Raw genomic sequence first — 25,892 nt, 5'->3', positions numbered from 1 at the left:
GAAATGAGATACGTCCAAAATTATAAGTTATTAAAACATCTATGAAGACATTGAATATTGATAAAACTGAGTTCACAATTTTATTATCTTAATCGAAAACACCATGACAGAATATATAGCATCTACAAGTGTGACTGTTTTTTTCATTTTACGTCATTTAAATTTGAAAACTTCGAGTTTTGGATAAAAAAAAAAATCGGTAAAAAAATTGTTTGAGATAAAAGATTGTGGAGGACAAATGTTGAGTTAAATATCAATAAGCTCGTATTGAATGAATTCATGCGATATACAAACAACAATATAACAAAATTAACATTGAATCTTTATGTTATGAATCAAATATATATTTTTATAACTAGGTATATATTATTAGGTATTATTACTAACGGAATAATTTTCGCTGTCCTAATCGTAAACACGTCCTAACGAATTACTTAAAAAGGACATATTTGAACTGTCTATTCCTTGTTTATAAATTGCACGTTTAAGATTAATACAGAATTTAAAACACTAACTAGCTGTTAGTATACGACTATAATGATATTAAGGTTTTCAAAAACAATGCATATGCTATTTGAAATTTATTTAATATATTTATATGAGCTTCAATAGACATTGAAAGCAAAATACGTGACTTATGACGGGTTTTTCTTTAAGACGTTTGTTCTTTAAGTCGGTCTTTATTAAGTCTGCACACGGTACGAGCACTCATTTTGAACTTCAAAGTGGTTGTGATAAGGTATCTGTTTATAAAAGCGGAAAATTCGTATTTTTTTTGTCCGTATAGTGCTAATAAATAATAATGTATAAATATAAACAAGTGTTATGTAAGTATTACGTCGTCTCACAAATTCAGTTTTCAATTACAGTGATGTTATTTAATACAGGTATTCAAATGGAATCCCTAGTGAAAGCTATGTGTTTAAACTTTATATATATAACTAAAATTTTTTGTTATAAGTTAATGTAGTTCGTAAGTATCGTATAATAATGAGATACAAGACTTTCGCGTTCAATCATTTAAATAAAACTAATATTTACGAGAAATGAGGAAAATCTCGTCTGCCCGTGATCACGGTTGCTGCCAAGTAACTGAAAAGTCGGGACTATGTGGTTAAAAGAAAAAATAAAAAAGCGCAGTAATCCGAAAATATTAGTTTTATTTGTCATATAATATTTTTGCAGTACTTTTGGTTTACACTCAAACGGTATTCTGCTTCAACAAATACACGAGTGGATTGCCGAACAGTATTAGCAGAGAATTATATTCATATGATGAGCCGCAAAACAATAACGACAGAAACCTAGAACAACCAAGTTGGATATACAAAAATCACGAGAAGACAAATTTTAACTACGACACGCAGAACGATTATAATGATAGAATAATTTTTCCCGATGATAACGAACACTTCGAGTGAGTTCATGTTTAAGTTTAATATATAAAAAAAAAATTAATAACAAAAAGTATTATTATGGTATAGTATTATAAATATATATGTATATATATATATATATTATTTGACATAACAGATAATGCTCTAAATTAGTTTTTAATTAAACGAGTCTGTCGTAAAACCATTAGTTGCCACTTAAACATATATTAAATGGTAGTTCACAAAAACATTTTTCCTTATAACTCTAGTAATATCAATTTTGAGTTTCTATATTGTATACTCTTTATACCTTGAGTAAGTTAGTAATTTGATGTTTCTGAGATAATATTGTATGTATTTCAATTAAATAATTTTTTCAGCAAACGAAAACAAGGGAATCCAGAGCTTGAGCGTTTTATACGGAAATGTAGGCGTTTGTGTCTCTTAAAGAACAATTATAACCCTGTCTGTGGCACTGACGATGTTACATATTATAATCTAGATTATCTGAAATGTGTCAGAGATTGCGGAGAAAGTAAGTCTGTTAAACTTATCTATAGTCTAAATATTATTTAAAAAAACATTCTTTGTTTTTTGTGAATGTTTTGCATAAACACAATAGTGTTTGTGTAAAAACAAATACGTATCATTTATGTGTGTGCATGCGTTAAGGTGCGATATTGAGTGATTTTAAATTATATGTCACACGAAGGATTAATTAAAAAAAATTGAGAACTTTTTTTTTGGAGGTAATATTTGAGAGAGTTATTTAAACAATGAAAGGTAATATAAGTAATTAATGGATAGTGGATATCAAAATTTACCCTCAAAGTATTATTTTCGTCTAAAAGGTGGATTTAAAAAAAAAATAAACTTTTGAATTTTACTTCATATGCATTTCACGTCTATGATTTTTTTCTGATACTTAATCAAACTATTGTACAATAATTATATAAAATGTGTATATTTTTAAATCATTTTATAATTGTTACAACGCGATATAACCTCAAAGTGATTTCATTATTATATCAAACATGTATATATGTACGTATAAAAATAAGAATAACGATACAATTAAAATTAACCTTTTTATAATAAGGTCCAGTGACCTAGAAAAATAAAATGTCACATATCAACATTGAAAAGCCCGAATTCAAATATTTATAAATGGTTGGAGTTTTAAATACATTTTTTAAAAATATATTCGCATGCAGTCATGTCCATCACATTCAGCCATTGTTACATCACACACGTCAACAGTCACTACAAATTTGCATCTTAAACTATAAACAGAAAGTTTTGAGTTTTTTCGTTCATAAATCTTCGTACATTGCAGTATCAACATGGGTTTATGAATTAATAACTAGAAACCCATCGTAATTAGCTTGATAATGCAAATATGTCGTAAAGATTTTAAAACAAAATAATTTATTTTTGAAATAAAGATAGAGATACTATGACATAATTTTTTATGATTAATTCAGTGAAATATTTATACGTCTACTAGTTATTCTTCATTATTGATTGATTGATTGATTAACGTACTTATATATTTCATGTGTCAATGTGACATTATATTTCCGTCAATGATCTAGAGCGGACACAGAGGCGGAAGCGAACGATTAAAACTTGGAATTTCATGAGTACTGAACGCCGATAAATATTACCGTATTTATAACAATAAGTGGAGGCTATTACTGTTGGGACTATTGGAACATGAATTAACATTAAATATTTATAGTCGAATCCGGCTTACTCACACAGCCGGATATAATTGTGACTGCATTAATTTGTGGTTTTGACAAAGAACATGCACAAAAAAAGTTCAACCATCGATAGACTGATTGAATTTGATTGATTGTAAGAAATAACTAGTACTTATCAAATTCATTATAAAATAATTAACTTAAACACCGTTTTAAATGAGGTCAAAATGAAACGTCGAAAAATAATTTATTTAGTTCTTATTTAAATTCATAATATTGTAAAAAAATTAATGTACGTGTTTTTTTTTAAACTAATAATGGACTTTGATATAATTTATTTGTTTTTTGGACAATTTATTTTATTAAACCTTCTTTATGTAAATGCATTGAAAAGGAGGACATTTTGGTTTTATATATTTTTACCACATACATATTTAATAAGCATTAAAAATATCTTTAAGCGTCATGAAAATGTCCTTAGAAATAATAAAAACAAAATTAAAGAGGAAACTAGTTTTCTAGGTCGAAGTAACGTAGTAGGAAATTAGGAAAAGGGCAAAATGTCATGTCTTCTTTTACTTTATTTTATATTAGATGAAAAACTTATTAATTTTCACATGATATAACGTTAAAGTAAAGATTTTCTTGTATTAAAATTGAGGTAGTCAGATCATCACGAAGATAGTCTTTCATCCTTCTAAGGGACTAAGTCAATAGGACACAAAACCCATTTCCTTATTTCGTATGCGGCGGGTCTGTGCAATGTGCTCTTTGTTGTTAGTTTTGCTAGCAAAAAACTTCCATTGAATTAAAAGTCATGAAACTAATATTCTGAACCATAAAATACGTTATATTAAACCAACTGACGTGATACCACTATAAAAAAACAAATAGTGGATGAATGACATCAAAATCTTTATCAAATGTGAACTGAAAAAGTTTTTATACATTTTATTTAATTTTTAAACTGTTCGAAAAAAAAACATTTCTAAACAGATTTTTTTTTTAATTCTAAATAAGTACTAAGACATATCTTCATCTAGCATTTTCTATTCGGTATCACACGTATTATAATATACTAATTCAATATTTTGCGACGAACGTTTTTTTAATGCAAGATACAAATATTATGAATCCGAGAGTTATGTCAGTGTTGATTTTTACACTACAAAAAAAAAACTTTAAGGTCGTTTTAATACTCCTATCAACAAATTCTAATCAACCGATGAAAAAGCAACCAAAAGTGTACAATACCATACAGGAATAATTTTATACAAATCATATTCCGTATACTATATACTATAAAATTGTCTTCAAAAAATAAATATTTAATTAGTCACACCCTGTATATACACACTAAACAACATCTTTCTTTTGTCGGAGATTATTCTTGGATAGGAACTGCTTTAGTAATATGTCGTGATGAAGTTATATTATTACAAACATTTCTATTACAATGGAATAAACAAGACAATGTATAAATATTAAATAGAAAGTACATTGTGAAGTTCTTGAAGACTTACTTGTGGATATTAAAATAACATTAAAACTTATGATATATCTGTTTGTACATTACAATAGTTCATAGCTTGATGATATTTTTTATTAATTTCAGATGTCGCATTAAAATATTTGTCTGCCTGTAATGAACAAGGAACTACAAGTAGCACGCTACCTTCTACCACTGCTTCGAGCAACACGCATACATGTATGTCTCTTTGTCCCACTACATCAGAGTATAACCCAGTGTGTGGAACAGATAATATCACATATAATAATATTGGAAAACTGTATTGCGCCCAGGCATGTGGTGTAGGTGAGTCAATATAATACCATTTATTATTTATATTTAAACAATGTTTAAGATAAGCTATTATGTCCTTTAAAGTTTTACACGTATTAGTATCTCAAACAATTTCTATCTGATCATATCGAAGCAGGCTGCCGTATGAATTCAAAGATAATCTTTATCTTGGTTTATAAATGTAGTTCTTTTTCATTGGTACCTTAAAGTCGAATAACATTAAACTCGCCACAAGTGGAATTTCTGATAGCGAGTACCATATCTGCTCGTCGAAGGTGCTTTTACACCAATTAACTATAAAGCATCGGAATGAATTTACATAAAAGCTTTACAAGGACTTGGCCAATGTGTGTGAAGTAGTGTGCTATTGAGGTCATTCCCTAGTTTATTAGATTCTTTTAACGTGAGCTGAATAAAATTTGTGTTCAATATATTAACTACATAGTATGCTTAGTACAAGCTTGCATTTGTCATTCTATATACAAATCGTTTCCCATTTCTAATTCAATAGCCTACGATTAATGCTTTAAAGTGCGGAGATTTATGACCTGAAAAACTGTAAACTTCTTATGTATCGTGTGACGATGTTAACTAAGGTTTAATAAAAAAGTTAGAAGCTTTAGAATAGTCTGGATGTATATTACAACGTCGTTATACAGTACACTGCTATGTAAAGGGTTTTCCATTAAGGGCGGGTAGATTTTGGCGGCCCGTTGCGGCCATTTTGTCAAATCTTCTGTTTATTATTCAGTTACTTATACCAAATCACCATGGCAGGTTACACTATTGAATAGCGCGTATACATGATAAAACTTTATTATCAATTGAGTGTTTGTTAGTGAAAACGTTGCGTGCATTGCGTCCTTTTTACGGTAGACGTGGTGGCCCTTCACAGTCGACTCTTCAAACTTCTTATGGCCAAATTTCAAACGCCCGGTTCTCTATTCGATCCGCCCACACCCGTACGTTCAAGAAACGCAAGAACAGCTGAGAACATTGCCGAGGCCCGTCAAAGTATACAGTAGAACCCGAGACAGTCGATTCCTCGACATGCACAAGAACTTGGTCTTTCGCAAACTTCAGCTTGGCGAATTTTGCAGCGAGACTTAGGATTACACCCGTATAAGATTCAGCCGACCCAAGAGCTGAAAGTTCAAGACCACGGATAAGGCCGTTTGTTCGCTGACTAGGCTTCAAAACGTTTGGAAGAGGATCCAGATTTTGGCTGAAAAATCTTTAGCGACGAGGCGCATTTTTGGATGAATCGCATTGTTAACAAACAAAGTTAGTTATGGGACAAAACAATCACACCCGAGGTTCACCAGGTGATAATACATCCTCAAAATTTACCGTTTGATGCGGATTTTGGGCCGCCAGCGTCATTGATTCGTATTTTTTCAAAAACGACGTTGGCGAAGCGGTCACCGTCCATGATGAGCGCTACAGAATTATGATAACGAATTTCTTATGGCCCAAATTAAACCATATGAACCTGAACGACATGTGGTTCCAGCAGGACGGCGCCACACAGCTGACGCCACGATTGACAACTGTATGACGGATTTGAAACTAAGGATATCTCTCGCAGGGGTGATGTGACTTGGCCGCCAAGGTCATGCGATCTAACCACGCTAGACTTTTTGTGAGGTTTCTTGAACTCGCATTTTTATGCAAATAAACCACAATCCACCGATGCCCTAAAGGCGAACATAACACAAAACGTCACTCAAATTCAGCTGGTCGAGTAATTGAAAATTAGGCCACACGAATCCGTGTCACTGTGAGAAACCGAGGCGATCATTTGAATGATGTCGTCTTCCATACTTATTGGCACACATATATGGCCTTTTACATAAAAAAAAAATATCTTTGTTAAACATATATTCTCTTTTTAATCATTTTTTGATAACATTGTTATAATAAAAAGCATAGTTAATTGAACTTCGACTTAATCACAAAACAGTTAACCCTAAATTATATTTCAGAGGTCCAGTTACAGCGTCATATGCCATGTCCAAAGAAAGATCCTCTTGAAGATAGATATTCTACCAGCGATTCACCCATCACAACCACGACATTGGATAGTCGTTATTTCCGATCGTGTTTGGACTCATGCATAACCACATCGGAGTATAACCCTATATGTGCTTCTAATGGGAAAACTTATTACAATAGGGGGAAGTACCAATGCGCTAAAGGTTGCGGTTTGGGTACGTTATCTTAAACATTATAATAATATAATTAAATCAGTAGATAAACGAACAACAATTTTGTCATATTAATCCAGCTTTGCAGTCTTTTTAATGTCACACCAGTATCAATAGGTATATCTAATATATCTAAACAAAAGAAAAAAAAATGTCTAGAATGTTTTTAACTCAAATGAACCCGTTAATAATTAATAGATAATAATTATAATAATATTACTAACTAGCTTTTGCCCCCGACTCTGTCCGTGTGGACAGCAAAGTGGTTCTCTGCTATTATGGCCACAGGCCACTGAACTCGAACTGCACTTCATGGTTCCACCCTTATAGTTTAGGGGTCGGGGTTGGGATACACGGTAGCCTATGTTCTTTTTCAGAATTACATCTATTTCTATACGTACCATAATTCATCAAAATCAGTTCAGTACTTTCGTCATGAAAAGGTGGCAGACAGAAAAAGTTACTTTTGCATTTATAATGCTAGTAGGGACTAGTAGGGATTAATATAATAATTGATGATTAATCGTATTTTTTTCAGATATTTCAGTTAGAAGCATAGGAGCTTGTCACCAATTGTCAGTTCCTGATAAGATTCCCAGTGCAACAACAACATCTCCGGATATTTCGAGTACAGCCTATATTGATAAGGACTTATTAGAACAGATATTCTCTAAGGAAGGTCCTAGTGATGCACTTATAGATGTCCGGAGCGCCTAATGCTTCAATGATAAATGTCAAATTCACTTACCATTAAACAATTGTGATATTTTTTTATACTTAAGTTATTATTAGGTCGAATGTCATTAAATGTTTAATTAGTAAATTATTATTTTCATTTATTAATGTTTTTACATTAGTTATAAATCGTTTGAGAATTCTTGAGGTTTCAGTACAATTTTTTAAGCGTCGTCAGAACAAAGTTACTTTTTATATTATTGATAAATTTTATATTCGTTTCAAACATGTATTGGTTTAAAAGTACAGTAACTATATTCTTGATTTCCTATTGTGCTATTGCAAAGTGTTCAAAATTTCGTAAGTATATTTTATATATTGTAAATTTATTAAAACCTTTAATTTTTCTTATTATTAACCCAATAAAAAAAAAATTTCTACAGATGGTTTTAAAACCCCCTGTAAAGAGACGTCTCCCGAGTGTTTGAAAAGTTCTCTCCAAGCTTTAATTCCTGAATTTGTTAATGGTGTCCCGGAGTTGGGTATCGGTAGTCTGGATCCTTATAAAATAGACGATGTTAAATTGGAATTACCGGGAGGAATAAAAATTGATTTCAAAGAAGGTTACAGCAAAGGTCTTCGGAAATGCACAGTTGATTTTGTTAGGTAACAATGCAAATCAAAAAATTATCACAGAAGATAGTGCCATGTCTTCGTAGGACGTGTTTTTCTTAAACTTATTATGAATTTCCTTTTCTTGTAGACCGATTGGGGACAAATACGAAGTCGTATTTCATTGCAATTTAGTCGTCAAAGGCAAATACCGTTCTTCCGGTAAATTAATGATGTTTCCTATTGATGGCCAGGGCAATTCGACAATTATTTGCAGTAAGTTTACATTTTACATGTCTGTTTTTGGATTAATTTTTTTAATAAGAACTTTCGCATAAATTCTAATGTAAAATACAAGACAAACGTTTTAATTATATTGATTATAACAAAATTTGATAGCACTAAGCTGCCCTAACAATCATAATATTCAATTTATTATTATTTAGCCTTAAACAGAGGGTGGAAATGTATTTTTTTTACAGAAAATCTGAAAACCAGGTTCACGTTTAGACTGACGACTATAAAGAAAGGAAATGAGGAATACGTTCAAATGAAAGATATTGATGTCCAACACACTTACGAGGGCCGGATCGTTTACCACATGACCGATCTTTTCAAAGGCAATGCTGAAATAAGTACGTAAACAGGGTTGATTATGATTTAAAACAATTGCAATTATGGAATTTTGTACTGCAATAACTCAGAAAACCGATTGGTATCTTATTTTTATTGTAATAATTATTTTTTTTAATAATTGCAACCCCAACAAAAAATTTCAGTTTATAATCAATTTCAATTAGGCGGCTATCGTTAAAGGTTGATATAAACATTAACTTATGAATTTTAGGTAAAATGGTGTTGGATTTCATGAATCAAAATTGGAAGCTTGTTGCCAAGGAGTTTGGTGGTCCTATCATCGACTATGGAACGACCGCTATACTGAATAACGTCAAGAAAGTATTGGACGAGGTTCCAGTTAATCAACTACTAGAAAAATAGTTGTTTTTTTTTTTTGTTTAACTCCCTACGTGAGAAAATATATCTAGTTTAAAGCAAATAGAAAAATATTTTGATTAATCCTGATCCGCTGCTTATGCATCGTTACAAGATAATAAAAAATTACAAAAGTTTTGTTTACCATTCATCATATCCGCATGAGATAAATGTGTTGCAGTAGTAGATAAAAGTATTCTATACCAAACAATATGACAACTCTTGCTATATAAAGAAAATATTTCAGTCTCTAAACATTGACCAAGATATAGGTATCTCTTTTCTCTTGTAGTTGAAGTGGATTGTTGGAGCAAGGGGCTTTTAGAGCCAAAATGTTGTCTTCGAGAGGAAGAAAGGAACAAGATTCAGTCGTTCCCTGTCATAAAACGTGCCGTCTTCTTATGTAAATCTGACTTACCGCTAAGGTTATGCTACCTTAGGAGTTAAACAGTTAGCACCAAAATTTATAGCCAGGAAGAGCTAATGCTGATATAATCAATTATCAAACCAGACTGAAATGTTTCTCATAATCTTTAATGTTTCGCATAATAATTATCAGCTTGTCCAGTTGTCGAAATTGGAATAGGATATTATATTAGTTTAGAGGTTATTTAAAATTTTTATTTGAAAAAAAGTTACATTTGCCCATGATTAAAAATCCTTAAAATCCTACATTAATTTAAAAAATATTAAAATAAATTGGTTATTGCTTATAATGACAGCGGTACATTGGAAATTTCCAAAACTATACCTGATGTATTTATTAATTTATAATGAATCAGTGAAAATTTTAACCTAACAACATCCTATTGGTGTTATATAAAGTTAAGCCTTAGCTAAATATTGTTAACAACGCGGAGTGTAGTGGTCGTCTGTTACATAGCAGCATATTGAATATATATTTAAAAGTGGCAAAAAAATCACAAATGTTGTTCAAGAGACAGATCACATATACTAATTTAAAGTTTGCTAAAAGACCTTAGCCATAATCTTCAAATACTCCAAATGCAATAAATCTTATTTGTCGGACCCGCAGGGTCAGAATTTTTCAAGTTGTATCTTCCTTTCAAGATAGTTCCTAGGTTTAAGCACTGAAAAATTAAGAGCTAGTACTTTCGAATACTCCCCAGTCAGACTTTTGATGAAAAATAATAATTTTATCTTTACAATAAATTAGAAAAAAATAATTCAGAAGAACTTCTAATTAGTCTTAGAAAAAATATATAGCAAAACGTTTCCCTTGCAACTTCCAAAGAAAATAAATAAAATTATAATGTCCCAGAACAAAACTTAAATAGTGCTATTGAATGTTCCCTTATAATCAATTTAGAGCTGTTCCGATTTGAAATGACACATTTAGTGGATATTTTTATGGTACGTACATAATTCTTGGTAAGCCACCCGAATTTGTAATCTTTTTTAGGCATATACATATGATTCGCCTAGTGTTTTGTTATATCATTATGCTTCTGTTTGGATGTTGATATTTATTCAAACAAATTCTTGATCACATGTACTAAGGCAGTAAAATTTTATAATATATCTAAATTAAATATTCGTTTGTTCAGACAGCGCAGTTTTAAGTCATTATAGTAAGGATTCGAAGCGGTATGCATTTAAAACAAGATAAAAAATCTTATATATATATTGGATTATTTAAAGGATATTTCCATAAAAAACAATTTCAATAAATTTATTGACGGTACATTAAAATTATTATTAAAAAACGTGCTATTTTAACACATTTCAAAGATATTTCTACAAGCAAACTAGACCATCATTACATTTCATTAATTAGCAAAACATAAAAACTTTATGGAAGCCGAGTGTTAATACCACAGAAACATTTTAGTAATTATCTAATTCGTTGCTTGAATAATAAAAATCAAGTACGTTGACGACACGCTAACAAAGCCAAGCAGTAGTTGTATATTCATACAAAACATTCTGCTGGCATACACCTGCAATGGCCAAACTTCTATCAAATCAAAAAATGACTTTGCTTGAATTCTCATCTCATTTGGCAGCTTATAGTCCATAACGATCTCGTTGACTAGAATCCTTGTGGACCGTCGTTTCATAGTCAACTCTTCACAAACGTAGCACATAATTATGACAACACTTATTTCAACTGAACTCTCGAATATTATTCCCGGTAAGGAACTTAAGTGATCTTTAGTTCGTATAAAATGTACAAAAGACCATAATGATATGATTATGTAAATGAAGTTCGAGGCGAGGTACAAGAAAATGTTGATTGAACACATATTATTCAGTAATGACAAAGATTCCCCTAAAGTTTCATAAGCAAAGGCTAAAGATGTAATTTTCGTATTTTCATGATTAATATGTCCTATGTAATCACCCAGTTTATTCACCTCCAGATTTTCTTTGAAGATTACTATAGGTCTGATCTTTGCTTTCTTCTCTACAAAATGATTTAAATATTTGTTTAGAACCTCAATTCTTTTAGATATCATCTTTACATAAAGGTACAAGAACAATGTTTCCAAGTGAAATTTAAAATCAATCAATGCTTCTATAACATTATATATTATCGCAGAAGGGCTTTCAACATAATTCTGAACTATAGATGATATCAATATTAAAAAAAATATACAAATTGCAAATCGGTTTGTTTTTCGAACTTTCTCATGAAAGCCCCTGTTGTTGTGAAGTTTTAACAGACAATCAGTGTAAGCGAAAGAATTGATAATTTTTATATTATTTTTACCGTTGCAAAGGAATACTACAAGAGCAAAAGAACTCTGCACCACTGTAACTACCATCGGCAGTCTGTCTATGTAGTCAGTAGAGTCCAAATGAGAATTAAAAAAAATGTTCACTTGTATATCAAACCATGTGTCCAAAATGATAATAGTCCATACAAATACTATGCAAACTGGTATAAAGATCCCATAGCTCTTCATCGCTATATTAGGTTCAACTAACTGACCATCTATCATTCGATATTTTATTATTCCATAGAAACTTTCAACTTTCCGTAACAGGCCCAAGGAGTCCACAATATTAGTAACCGCCACTTCATGGTCTTTGTCACTCATTCTTGAAATAGTACTGATATCAAGGATATACAACGGCAACTGTTATTTTCTCCGTATAAAAATTCATGTCTTTCAACTCGAACATAATGACCTTATAAAAAATTAATTTAATCACTTATTTCAGTGTATTAAGGAGACAATTAGGTAAATTAAAACCTTTTCAAAGAAATTGTATATTCTTAAGGACTCGAGTTAGGTTATTTGCTACGAGTACTATATTTTTCTTTTTCTATTGTTTATTTTAGATATCCGAAAAATTTTAATTAAAAATTTGGTTGGGATTTTTATGAGCGTATATAAAATTTCTTTATTAAAAAAAAAGTTTTCAAAATATTTATTTAAAAGTAGCTATATATGTTTAGATAATAATTTTACTGTAGCCATGGTCACCGTCGGTAAGGTAAATTAAAAGGGATTTTGGTAATATTTAAATATTATGGTAAGCCTAATGGTGAGTTTTCACCGTCACTCGTGGTCGATTGAAACGCCGGGCGTATGACGTGGAGGTGCTTATATTGAGTATAAAGTAGGTTCCTCACCACTTAAGAATACGTTGTAGCTTATACGAAAATTTTTAAATATTTTAAATACTCTTTCCCCACAACTGTTTTAACGGTTGTTTAAAGCATAAACGTTTGCTTGTAGTATTAAAGTTAAACATATTTTATGGTCGTGGCGGTTGACCAATATATCCGACGAATAATAAAGCATACATACATCCAAGAATATATATGTATTTAAATCTTCCTTGCTTTTTTCCCTCGCTTGTTTAAATAGCATAGTTTGTTAACGTAATAGCAATTACTCTAATTTTCATTCAAATACGGAAATCTAAAAATTCAAATACCATTCGGCATTCTATTGGTATAATAGTTTCATGGCTAAGTATTTAAGGGTTTAATCAATTAATTTGGTATAGAAAAAAAAAAATTCTAGTATAGGATGGACTTTAATTTGAGGAATTTAAATAAGAATAAAGATTAACGTTCACAGTTCACACACACTTACCCATTTCGTTTACATCTTAAGCTCTGCCAACAATTTCTTTAGAGTGGAGTTCTGAACTGGGTTCCGATGAAATAAAATATATACGTACTAGCTTTTGCTCGCGACTCCGCCCGCGTGAACATCAGAGTTGTTCTATACCACTAGCGCAACTGAACCCGTACTGCACCTCATTGTTCCATCAGTGCAATTTCGGAATCGGGGTCCGGACCGGGATGAAAGTTAAAAAAGAAAAATACTACGGCCACTGAATCCGAACTGCACTTCACTGCACTTCATGGTTGCGCCCGTGTAGTTTCTAGATCGGTCTCGGGATCGGGATTGGGATCGGGACAAAAGTTTACAAAATAACACTACGGCCACTGAACCGAAACGCCACTTCATGGTTCCACTTTTGTAATTTTGGGATCGGTTTGCTATCGTGATCGGGATAGGGATCGTGGACGGGATGAAATATTTTATAAGCTGATTATAATCTGAATTATGGGTAGGTATCACTATAAAATAATGTGGGGTGAAATTTAACCGGTGTAATTTCTTGATCGGGATTCAGGATCGTGGTAAATGTTAGTCTATACCCTTCTTCAGGGTTACATCTATCACTATATTAAAATTCATTAAAATCGGTTCTCCAGTTTAGGCGTGCAAACGTAACAGACAGACAGACGGACGGACTTCCATATAAAGTCTGACTTATAGCACTACATACAAAAACATTTTATATTACGGCTTCTCGGAAGAACTATCCACAGTTTCCGAAAAAATTAAAGATGATTTTCTGACACCAAAAATATAAACAGTAAATATAGACAGTTTTATTAAAATCTGTTCAGTCGTTTTCTCATAAAGAATCAACAAGAATCCAACCTTTTAAACATTAAATAGATCCTGAAAAACTTTTGCATTTAAAATATTAGTGTGAATTATATTGCTGAATAAATTATTTTTGAGATAAAAAAGAAATATTTTTTTGTTAACCAAGGATTATGATTTATGTCAACTTAATAATTTCAAAAATTTTAGGTTAATAGTAATCAAAATTAAATACAGTACGTGCTTAAAACTATGCATTATACTTAATACATTTTTTTAAAGGTGAAAAAAAAACAACGTATATGTTAATTTAATTTTTAATCTGGGATCCGCAACTTATAGTAAAAGTTACTGCAAATGTCCATAAACTTAACTTCTAAAACACTATAAATAGTAATTTTCAAGGAAAATTGTAATCATAAAACATTCCATACTGATTGTGACTTTATACTATTAACAATAAATTCATCAAGTTGATGTGAACGACCTCCTAACGTCTAGCCAGTAGTGCAATGATATACGCCTTACATTTTGCACCAGACAGGAGCGTAGTTAGTGTCATATGAGCCATATTAAAACTACGGGACTCTAGCCTTCTGCCTTCTGCCTCCTACCTTCTGCCTATATCAAATATGTTTTAAGTAAATAAATCTACCAAAGGGAGGCTATTGTTCTTCGGACACTCAAAAATTCTGTCATGTATATAGGAAAATGATTATAAGTCCGATTATTATAAGACGTATTGAAATAATTTGGTACAGCAGGCTGGTGTCAAAAATGTTAGCAATTTCGAGAACAATAATATATTGTGAAGAGAAAAAAACATTTTCTTTTTAACAACGATAAACGATCCGGTGAAATCTCCTACACCGCTGTACTCTGTGCCTTCAGCTTTCATTTTCTGATAATCCATAATCTTTCTCCAAACTCCAAAGAGCTTTCGGCAAGAACTGATGAAAATAATTTACGATATGGAATCATACTGCCTATATACCTGTGTATTTAAAATCAAATTAAAAAGGTTCACTTTGATTTTTTCTTAGGACATTTCTATTAAAAAAATATCAAGCAATCCTATTTAGCTTAATATGCAAATTAGTTCTTTACAAGCCAAGTACATTAATGAATCATAGCAATAACTACTTGGTGGCTTGAATAATAAAAATTAGGTACGTTGACGACACGCTAACAAAGCCAAGCAGTAGTTGTATATTCATACAAAACATTCTGCTGGCATACACCTGCAATGGCCAAACTTCTATCAAATCAAAAAATGATTTTGCTTGAATTCTCATCTCATTTGGCAGCTTATAGTCCATAACGATCTCGTTGACTAGAATCCTTGTGGACCGTCGTTTCATAGTCAATTCTTCACACACGTAGCACATAATTATGACAACACTTATTTCAACTGTACTCTCGAATATTATACCCGGCAAGGAACTTAAGTGGTTTTTAGTTCGAATAAAATGTACAAAAGACCACAATGATATGATTATATTAATGAAGTTCGAGGCGAGGTACAAAAAAATGTTGGTTGAACACATATTATTCAGTAATAATAAGGATTCCCCTAAAGTTTCATAAGCAAAGGCTAAAGATGTAATTTTCGTGTTTTGATGATTAATACGTCCTATGTAATCACCCACTTTATTCACCTCCAGATTTTCTTTGGAGATTACTATAGGTCTGATATTATCTCTCTTCTTTACAAAATGGTCCAAATGTTTGTTGAGAACGTCAATTCTTCTGGATACCATTTTTAAATAAAAATAAAAAGACAGGGTTTCGAAGTGAAATTTAAAATCTATCAACGCTTCTATTGTGTTATATATTATAGCCGATTGGTTTTCAATATTATTCTGAACTATAGATGATATCAATATTAAAAGAAATATACAAATTGCAAATCGGTTTGTTTTCTGAATTTTCTCATGAAAGCCCCTGTTGTTGTGAAGTTTTAACAGACAATCAGTGTAAGCGAAAGAATTGATTATTTTTATATTATTTTTACTGTTGCGAAGGAACACTACTAGAGACAAACAACTCTGCACCACTGTAACTACCATCGGCAGTCTGTCTAAGTAGTCGGTAGAGTCCAAATGAGAATTAAAAAAAATGTTCAGTTGTATATCAAACCATGTGTCCAAAATGATAATAGTCCATCCAAAAACTATGAAAACTGGTATCAAGATCCCATAGCTCTTCATCGCTATATTAGGTTCAACTAACTGACCATCGATCATTCGATATTTAATTATTCCAAAGAAACTTTCAACTTTTCGAGGTAGGCCCAAACATTGCACAATATTAGAAACCGCCTTTTCATGGTCTTTATTCCTCATTTTAAATTGTTTTGATGGCAATACCACACATTTAACTGGGAATTTCCCAATACACCAACTTTTTAACATAATGTACAAATAAATTATTTATTTAATCACTTAGTAAAAGGACACTTTAGTAAATTAAAGTGTCACAAAGGAATGTTTACATTTTTATGGCATAGAATTAGTTTATTTGCTAAAGCTACTATGGTTTTACTTGTTGATTAATGATTTCATGTTTGAAATCAATAAATAATTTCATTCTAGAATATATATCAATATTAAAAAATTATTATTTAATATTTATAACGAATATTGGAATGGAAATTGAGTATATATAAACAGGACATAATTTAAAGTATATCCTAGAAACAATATATACATAATATTTTAAATACTTACGTGATAGTGTTTGACTATTACCACACTTGAAAGAATATGGAGACGAAGACGAAGATGGCAGCCATCCATAAAAACTTAATCATTTTTGCGTTGAGTACAATCAAATTCTAAGTACAACAAAACACACACTCAGAGGTCCTCTTCAAATCCATTGCTGTTATTTCGAGAAGGAAATTAGGTCAGTACATTATCGAGTAAACACTGTGGCTGATAATAAGTGGTCATCTTGATGCAGTTTAAGTACTTAGGAAATTCTAACGTTGTTGCATTAATATAAAAAATCTTCTTTCTTAAAAGCGCCTTGACGTCATTTTTTAAATATAGTTCTTCAATACCCAAAAACTAGTAACGAATAATAGTCCACTTAATACTAAGGTTGCACCAATGTTGAGAAAGAGTGCTTCATTGTTTCAGAGGGAAATAAGCGTGACACAGCACAAGGGCTTTTGAATGCTGTGCTAGTTGGGGAAAAGGTGTAAAAACAGCGTTAATTAACAGTAACTAGTTAGGAGGAGTTCATGAACTAAGCCATTTGGCGGTTCAATCGCTTTTAACATCACAAAACTACATTTTTATTTTCGACCCTGCAAGGGTTTGAGGATGGATAAAACTCGCTCGTTTTAGGAAAAATCTTGAGTTTATTTTTCATCAATAATATAACTTCCGAAATACATTCCTATTATCACATTGTAAGAGAATATTTTCCATTGTAAGAGAATATTTTCCAAATTAAGATATCTAAACGAGCTGTTTTCGTTCAAGTGTAGATGTTTCAAGTTCTTCTGTCAAAGAGCTCCCACTGAACCTTTTGGGCTTGCGCTCGCTGTATCGACCGCCCGGTCCTAGTCATGGCTCTCTTGACGTATCGATGTACATTGTAAACTTAATAAATAATTTAAAAGTTGAATCAAATTAAATATGAACATGATGTCAATTCAAATTTTGAACTACTTGCATAGAGATTTATCATAAGTTGCAACATGAGGTGTAAAATTTCATTTACGCATGCAGAATGATAGTGAAGTGTAGTTGAATTGTCATTGGAATATTATTTCGATATGACATACTAATTTAATTATTTTTATGTATGTACACCCTAAGCAAATTTGAGAGAAAAAAAAATACATATTTTTCTATAATTTGTAGGATTAAAGTACTACTTTATATTTACAAAGGACATTTGAGATAGATGCTACTTAAAGTTCTATACTTCTTGTAAAACGAACACACCAAATTATAATAATACCTACTGGAATTATGGGTAGAAAGCTCTATATCGATGTTAAGGGTTAATCCCTATTCGTGAATGTGTAAGCACAACGGCGCGACACGGGTCGCGCGACGGACGCGCGGCTAGCGGCCACGCGCCGCTTTATCGCCTAGTTACAAACTAACAGCTGCAGACCAAACATGGGTCAGATTGCTGGCGCCGAATGTTCGCCTGATGATGACGAGGAGCCGCGCATACACGTGAATCCGACGGAGAGATCGCTTGTAAGTTCTTGATTATAAAACTATACAATGTTTTTGCTTTTATGTGACTCGCATAACGTGGGCTTCTAGAAAAGATTTTAATATTATATTATTAGGCAAATATTTAAAAAAGACATGTTTCTTAAATATTAATAATAAACATTTCCTTGAATTAATTTGTGTGATGTTCTTAAAAATGCCTGGTAAAATAACAGAGCAGTTGCGGAGATTCATGATTTTGCCCACTTTTTGAAAATATTGTTTCTCAAAAATATAAAAATATAGATTAATTATTAATTGAATACTTTTATCTAAAACTGGTGATTACGTAAAGCGTATGGGCAAGTTTAAGTTCAATTGTCTCTTTACTTTGGTTATCATTGACGAAACTTGTGTCTTAATATTTAAAAAAATCTTTTTATATAAGTAATGACATATTTAAGATTTGTTCTTTTAAAAATTCACAGCTTTAAGAAGATCAATTATAAAGTATAAACGTCGTCTTAATTCATGCCATTTAAAACAAGAACTAGTCCTAACAAAAAAAAAAAGCAAAATGTAAGTAAATAAAAGTAAAAACATTTTAAGTAAGCAACATTCTAAAAATATATATTTAACATACTTGTTAAACATAGGTACAGTAATTTAGCTGGAACAATCAAATAAAAAATTAAAATTTTAAATGTTACAAAGAGCTTGTTCATATATCTCTTATTAAAAATTACATATGTATATTACTATACATATACAATGATAAATGTTGCTAAAAAATACTTATTTAAATATTTGCTCTATTCTGATTCATTCATACGCATTTGGCGCGGGTTTTATTATCGTCCGTTTGTACACCAAATTTGACAGTTGTCGGTAAGACGGCGCAACGAATGGTGTGCCGGTGTGCGTAATGCGTGCCATCCGTGTGTGAAACGAAACGTTAACTCTGTTTATAATCTATCTGTCATTTGTGTAAAACAAACCCAATATTATTATTTTAATTTAATGAACTATTGTACTGTTTAGTTATAATTCTAAAAAGACCATTATTCCTTATCGTATCCCCAAGTTCTATCCAATATAAGACTGACGTTATGGGGTGGTGCAATTGAGTTGTCCTGTCAGATTAATACTAAAACACTCAAGTGCTTATATTCAAATGTTTTTAATCGAACGCCGTGTTGAATTCAAATCTGTGTGATTTGTTCCATTTACTGCAGTGCAGTATTTGACTTGGAGCATTAAGACAGAAATTAAAGAGAAGTGAAGATGTCAAAGGTTTCTCTTAGTAATATACCATCGAACCCCCGTATAAATCGTTTGAGAACCTTTTCAAGGGTAAGTCATACATTATAAGTTTTCCTTATTAATGTTTACATATTGTAGTAATTGGAATTTTCCATAATACGTTAGTAGTAGCAGTTGAGGTTATGTTTTAAATATCAGGTGTCTTTTTTAACATAAAAAATATATTATATTTTTATTTGAGAAATTTTATAAAGATTTTAATAGAAATATTTTTCTTGAGCATGTCTGTAACATTCAGGATCGTATAAAAAAATAATACTATGTGTTTGATTTTTAATTAACCTTGTTTTCTAAATATAAAACTTCTATAAAAAAGATGTTAGGAATACTCCTTTATAGCCTGTCATTTTAAAATACCAAAACATTCTATGATGGCAAATTTTGAGAAGAAATATTAGAAATATTCATTATGAAATATTGTAATATGAAATAAATTTATATATGTAGTTATAAATAAAATTACACTGTTGTTTTTTTTTTTTTGGAATAAGCATATAACATACCATAATTATTACAAATAAATTAAAGTTTTGATATTCCCAAATATATTAATTGAAACAAACCGATACCTCTAAATACAAACTTTACAAAATTGATTCTAAATGCTGATACAAAGTCTAAACGAGGAATAATATTATTAGCCACAAATATTAATTAATTTTTAACAGTGAATTGTTCTTAAAAGTAACAGCTCAGTTTCTGTCTCCGTAAAATATAATATACTAGAAAAATTATTCAATAGTTGTAATGCAGAGTTAAGCACAACATTTACCATTGTTTTAGATTACATCAATCAATACTTGCTGTATAAAGAAATCAATAAAATTACTTGATAAGATAAATTATATCTTGATTAAAGGCAACCTTTCTGCTTGAGAAATTATATTGAAACAACATAAAGGAAATACATGTTGTAAAATTTAAAAATACCAATTTTTGATATTATTTTTTCCAAACATTAAGAGCAAAATGTTAAGACCAGCTGTATCTATCTTACATTAAAGTACACATTAATATCTCCTATGAACAAATGAATTTTTTAAAGGAATTATTGTCTTTTATTCAATATAATATAAACTTACTTCAGTAATATTTATATACACTGCAAGTTAAATAAAAAATTACAAAAGCATAACAAAATGTCAATAAATTAAATGTAAAATATTAAAATAATAAAATTTCTTAACATTTATTAGGTTGAAAGCCAAAATGAAATTAAAATACAAAATATCTCAAAAAAAAAAAACAACACTACACAAACTCTAGAATTACTTTTTAAACTTAAAACTAATTCTATTGGTTGCTGTTGCTTTATTGTTGCTCTTAAGTTCGTTTGCTTGTTAATTACCATTATTATGAATGACAGCACAAGATCACTTTATAAATTTTTTATTTGTTTGTCCTTGACCTTTTTTTAAAATAAAATAATATTCACGCTTTTGTCAGAAAGCTTTTTTAAAGATGAACAATTAATACGGCCAGTATTAATTGTTCATCTTTATTATAGACTCTTTGTTGGTCTGTAATGTACCAATAAAACATTAATAGATAGTACAATGGAAACATTTGTAAAATAATGATAACAATTACATAAATTAATGTTTCTCGGTAGTGTGATCTCAACTGTTTTAGAGGTGGTGTCATACAAATTAATTAAAATGCATATTAAACTAAGTATTAAAATATTAATAAATAAACATATTACTCATACTAGTATCATATATTATATGACTTACTACATTTAAATCAGAAGCTAAATTTTAAGAATATGTCTTAAGACATTTTGTTTGTAAGTCAAGCCTTTTATCCAATGAAACTATAGTAATGTTTTATTAGTAGTGCTAATACTAAAAATTATCAATTTTGCTTTGTATGTTAGTGATTCATTATAAATGTTTTGTATCCTAATCAAACAGAACTGCACTAATATAAACAGGACACAGATAACTATATTTAACCAATTATAACAGTAAATATAGTTTAATAACAGTTTCATATTTGAATGTACAATGTCTTTATAGAATTTTTTTTCTATTAACCAATTGTTCTTTTTTTAAAAAGTTATAGTTACATAGAGAATTTATATATAGTATTATTAATGCATAAATACTTTTTTATCCAACACACAAACAGCAATTATGAAATTCAAGTACATATAAATGGTAATGATGACATCCTATTTGTCCTTTTTGTAACATTGAGCATAATATATTATATGTTTTAGAAAATATCTTTAAAACAAAAAAAAAAAACAAAGTATTTGTGGGTAAACTCAATGTATTCTTAGGTTATAATTAACATTTATAAAATGCATGCAGTGAGTTCCTATATGTGGGTATATTTATATTAATTCTAAATATTATCATATTCTCTGTAAGTCGACTTGTAGTAATACGAATTTATATATCAGGAAATGAAATTTTCACTGTTAGCAACAATCTGGTATTATTTCGAGAATTGCTGCAGAGAAAGGAAGAAATTTTATCTTTCAGAGGTACAGTTTTGTATTACCTTGGTTTATTGTATGATATTGCTTAGATGTTAATGTCTGCTTAGTACAAGTTTGCATAGTCAAACTATATATTAAGTGTTACCGTTTCTAATTTTATAATCCACGTTAATACTATAATGTTTATGAATGAAAAACTTCGAACAGTCCGTTTGCGTGACGATGCAGACTTGGGCTAAGCATACAGAAGTATTTTCGTTAACATTTTAATACATTATCATATTTGCTTTGGCAAGTCCTTGTCAAATAAAAGCTCTTACCTAGTTTAATAGTAATTATGAATTTTCTTCGTAAATTTTTCGTATAATGACAATAACAAGCATAGTTCTCCCAATTTATAACATCAGCATCAATTGTTTTTGAGATAATTATGTTTGTCATGTTATTTATTATTTCGGTGTTTTAAACCAACCGGGTTTTACGACTGAATATAAAATTTCTTATAAATTTTGTTTATGCGATTTTTATTATGCAAATATTTGTTAGATCTATTTGCATATATGATAACTAATTTTATACTTATTATATCTTGTACATCTGTATTGGTTTTACCTGACAGATTGTCAAGCATAATTGTCAAATCTCTCAAAATAAACCGTATACATTTTATAGCGGACAGTAACGTAAGTCAATTGTGTAATTCTGGGATGAGAGCCAAAACTATTGCAAATGCAATCCTCATGAGATTCGACTTAAATATATATCTTACTCGTTTTAAAAAAATATATATAAAATTACAGCTGTTATTTTTTTTTTTATTTAGATATTACTTTTACATCATTCTATTAAAATTACATGAAGATGTAATTTATGAAACAAGCGCTATGACAGCATTATAATTTGGCTATTATATAATATAACGTGGACTATAGTGTAGATGTTTTAATATAAATAGAGGGATCATTGTTGTAGCGTATTTTGTACTGATGAATCTGCCGCGATTAAAATTTATTGTGCACTCCAAATAAACAATCGATCATATATTATGTTATTTATTGTCGAACGAAAAACGGCAAGTTCCATTTTTGAATTATATTTTTTTAATGCATTTTTTATGAAAGAGGTTGAATTATAATGAAAAAGGTTTCTTACTGTTAAATCCGTGTATGGATGAGGTGATAAATATTGTGTCAGTCTTATATTGTTCACGATAGGTATAGGAACTGACTAGGTATTACCTACTATGAATGGGTATATTAAACGATTTAATATTACATATTTACCTTAATATAAATTTATATTAGTACCTACATATAACTTAATATTATTTGATTTTCTGTCAATAATTTTAGGAAAGATATTATATCGTTTATTAGCTAATGACATTTAATAACAGCTGTGTAAATGTTTGAAATTACTTTGAGTGGTTACTTGATTATAATTATCAACAAGCTTGTAACACAACTTTATTCGGACTTATTCATTACCGATCTTGCCTCGCCAACGGTCAGTGAATAAGACGAATATTATATATGTATCATATTATAATTTATAATATATAGATAATTTCTCGTTACGTTATCAAGATTAGGATATAATTTATCAAATTATTTTATAGATGATAAATTTATCATTGCACGTCGATTTGCTCTAGTGAGTGGAGTGTGACAATTCAAAGTGCATTGCGAACGTTACAATCTACCATGGTATGTATAAAGTAAGAAGTATTAATTACTTAAATTTTGTGTCGATAAGCGCGTGAATTGAAGCCGTTCTAGAAATGCTTACAAAAATGTTTTCACAAAAAAATTAGGTTTTTATTTTAATGTACTCAGGTTTCGAGGTCATATATAAATTAAGCTGTAATAGTGAAGGAATTTTTGAGTTGAAAAAATTAATAATTTTTTCTGTTGAAAACAAAAACCGATGTTTATATATATTTTTTTGTTATTTATTAAACTTCATGTAATTATTAATTACATAATCAATTATGTAACGTATCTCCATCTCTTTCATTCTATTAGCTTTTTTTCTGTAGTCTATATGACTGTAGTCGGTTTCATAGAGAAATATATCACGTGGATTGGAATGATTTCCTTGCATTATTCATTTGCGTGCGCGTTCCGAGATGACGATGACGAGAAACGGATGCTGGGATTAATTGGTTTAATCATGAGGTCCTTTTCATATGACGGAATAAAATTTTAATTAATTTATATAGTTTTTTGAACCACTACTACTTATAAGTATCGCCGAACAGTGGATACTCGAACATAATTAATTGATTATTACAAGTTCGATGGTAGAATGGAAATGTCATTATGTTTAACATTTACTGACAATGCACACATTGAGATATCTTCACGGTTTGACCTATTAAGTATGTCTGTGTGTGTGTGTGTGTGTGTGTGTTAAACTCTTGGTAGTGTGCGTAATATTTAAAATTATTTCGTGTCGTTCTTATGGATTTTGTATAAAAATACTTTTGTGCAATTCTACTCAATATAAACTCTGTCCAAATATGTTTTTGATTTCCATTCGTAAGCAGAATTCTCTTAAAAAGGGATACAAAGGTTTCGCTTCACGTACCCGTATTGTAGTGTAACTTTTATCAATACCTAATGTTAATTTAAAAGACAAATATCCTTATAAAATACTCATATAAATAGATCACATATCAATATTATAAATACGAAAGTTTGTGAGGAGGTAGAGATTTGTGAATGTTTGTTGTTCTGTCATACAAAAAATATTTACCAGATTTTGATGAACCATTACAGTAATGCAGTTAGGCCTGTGTCGCTGTCATTGTTTTAATACATTTTATATATTCTTTATACGCACAATTCCGAAGTACATATCGAAACGAAGTCGCTGGCACAAACTAGTGTTATCATAAATTATCTATATATATGAAGCAATAAAACACAAGTGTACTGTTCATATTTGTACGTTGAAATCAAAGGTTCATTTAACTCGTTCCTTTGTCTTTTATTTAGATTTGCTCCGTCATGTGGACCGCGTTTGTTGGTTATAAAAATAAAGTACGATGAACTGATTCCATATTAAATAATTAATAAAACAAACATTATTATCGACTGCATTTACTGAAAATTCTGCTGACGAATGACGTCACTGAGAAATTCCTTTCTGTTTAAGTGATTTATGACTTAGATAATTGATGTATCAACTATCAAGGTGTATTTTCCGTGTATTAAAGAATGAAGGAAGAGTTTTATCGATTATAATTTTATATGAAACTATTATATTGTGGTTTTTTTAATGTCTCTGGAATGCATCTTTAGTAATACTGATAACTATATCAGATTTCGAAACGATCGATCGAGTATCGTTTAACTGATCGTTATAGATTAATGTCATCAATGTTAGGAAGGTGTAGTACACATTAATAACTTTAGAGGAAATTTTATAAGGTACTCTTTAAAGATTTTGTTTTAATAAAATTCACGGTAATTCACTTTACTATGAAAGTGTGTATAAATAATTTTACATTAATTTAATTTGTCTTTAAATTAGGTTTCAATATAAGTAAACGAAAGCTTTGGTTTGCTTTAATACTTGTGTATAATTTATATCATAATCCAACGATGTTAAGAAAATAAATCAGTATGGCAAGTGTAAACATTTGCAAGGTCGGAATTGAGACGCAAACAATGCGAAGA

The 25,892-nt window shown here is 30.2% G+C and overlaps 5 protein-coding genes across 8 annotated transcripts in view; 3 read left to right on the top strand and 2 right to left on the bottom strand.

Annotated features, from left to right (window-relative positions):
- Positions 1 to 678: 678 nt before the first annotated feature.
- Positions 679 to 7,916, top strand: LOC116769751 (serine protease inhibitor dipetalogastin-like). Its single transcript, XM_032660944.2, has 6 exons — positions 679 to 827; positions 1,186 to 1,417; positions 1,757 to 1,911; positions 4,698 to 4,898; positions 6,872 to 7,096; positions 7,632 to 7,916. The coding sequence occupies exons 1-6, from the start codon at positions 803 to 805 to the stop codon at positions 7,808 to 7,810; spliced, it is 1,017 nt and encodes a 338-aa protein (XP_032516835.2). The 5' UTR covers positions 679 to 802; the 3' UTR covers positions 7,811 to 7,916.
- A 77-nt stretch (positions 7,917 to 7,993) lies between these two features.
- On the top strand, positions 7,994 to 9,508 carry LOC116769752 (protein takeout-like). The gene is made up of 5 exons (XM_032660945.2): positions 7,994 to 8,128; positions 8,212 to 8,434; positions 8,532 to 8,656; positions 8,863 to 9,015; positions 9,228 to 9,508. Exons 1-5 carry the CDS (start codon positions 8,056 to 8,058, stop codon positions 9,377 to 9,379), a joined length of 726 nt encoding a protein of 241 aa, XP_032516836.2. The 5' UTR covers positions 7,994 to 8,055; the 3' UTR covers positions 9,380 to 9,508.
- Positions 9,509 to 11,232: 1,724 nt separating this feature from the next.
- Positions 11,233 to 12,438, bottom strand: LOC116769675 (uncharacterized). Its single transcript, XM_061522645.1, has 2 exons — positions 12,108 to 12,438; positions 11,233 to 11,900 (listed from the first exon to the last, which is right to left on the bottom strand). Exons 1-2 carry the CDS (start codon positions 12,436 to 12,438, stop codon positions 11,233 to 11,235), a joined length of 999 nt encoding a protein of 332 aa, XP_061378629.1.
- A 2,679-nt stretch (positions 12,439 to 15,117) lies between these two features.
- Positions 15,118 to 16,642, bottom strand: LOC116769811 (uncharacterized). Its single transcript, XM_061522581.1, has one exon. It carries the CDS (start codon positions 16,599 to 16,601, stop codon positions 15,396 to 15,398), a length of 1,206 nt encoding a protein of 401 aa, XP_061378565.1. The 5' UTR covers positions 16,602 to 16,642; the 3' UTR covers positions 15,118 to 15,395.
- A 1,681-nt stretch (positions 16,643 to 18,323) lies between these two features.
- The window catches only part of LOC116769387 (monocarboxylate transporter 3), a 29,059-nt gene continuing 21,490 nt past the window's right edge, over positions 18,324 to 25,892 (top strand). Inside the window, exon 1 of one of the 4 annotated variants that reach the window (XM_061522668.1) lies at positions 18,324 to 18,479. In XM_061522668.1, coding sequence (XP_061378652.1) covers positions 18,396 to 18,479 — 84 coding nt within the window. In that variant the 5' untranslated portion in view covers positions 18,324 to 18,395. Of the gene's footprint in view, positions 18,480 to 19,312; positions 19,791 to 23,786; positions 23,916 to 25,892 lie in introns of those variants that run through there. The other 3 variants (XM_061522669.1, XM_061522670.1, XM_061522671.1) reach the window with 3 other exon arrangements.

This window comes from Danaus plexippus, chromosome 14 (assembly GCF_018135715.1).
Source record: "Danaus plexippus chromosome 14, MEX_DaPlex, whole genome shotgun sequence".
NCBI lineage: Eukaryota > Metazoa > Arthropoda > Insecta > Lepidoptera > Nymphalidae > Danaus > Danaus plexippus.
The sequence above is the reverse complement of the archived record's forward strand: the minus strand, read 5'-3'. Positions and strand labels throughout refer to the sequence as shown.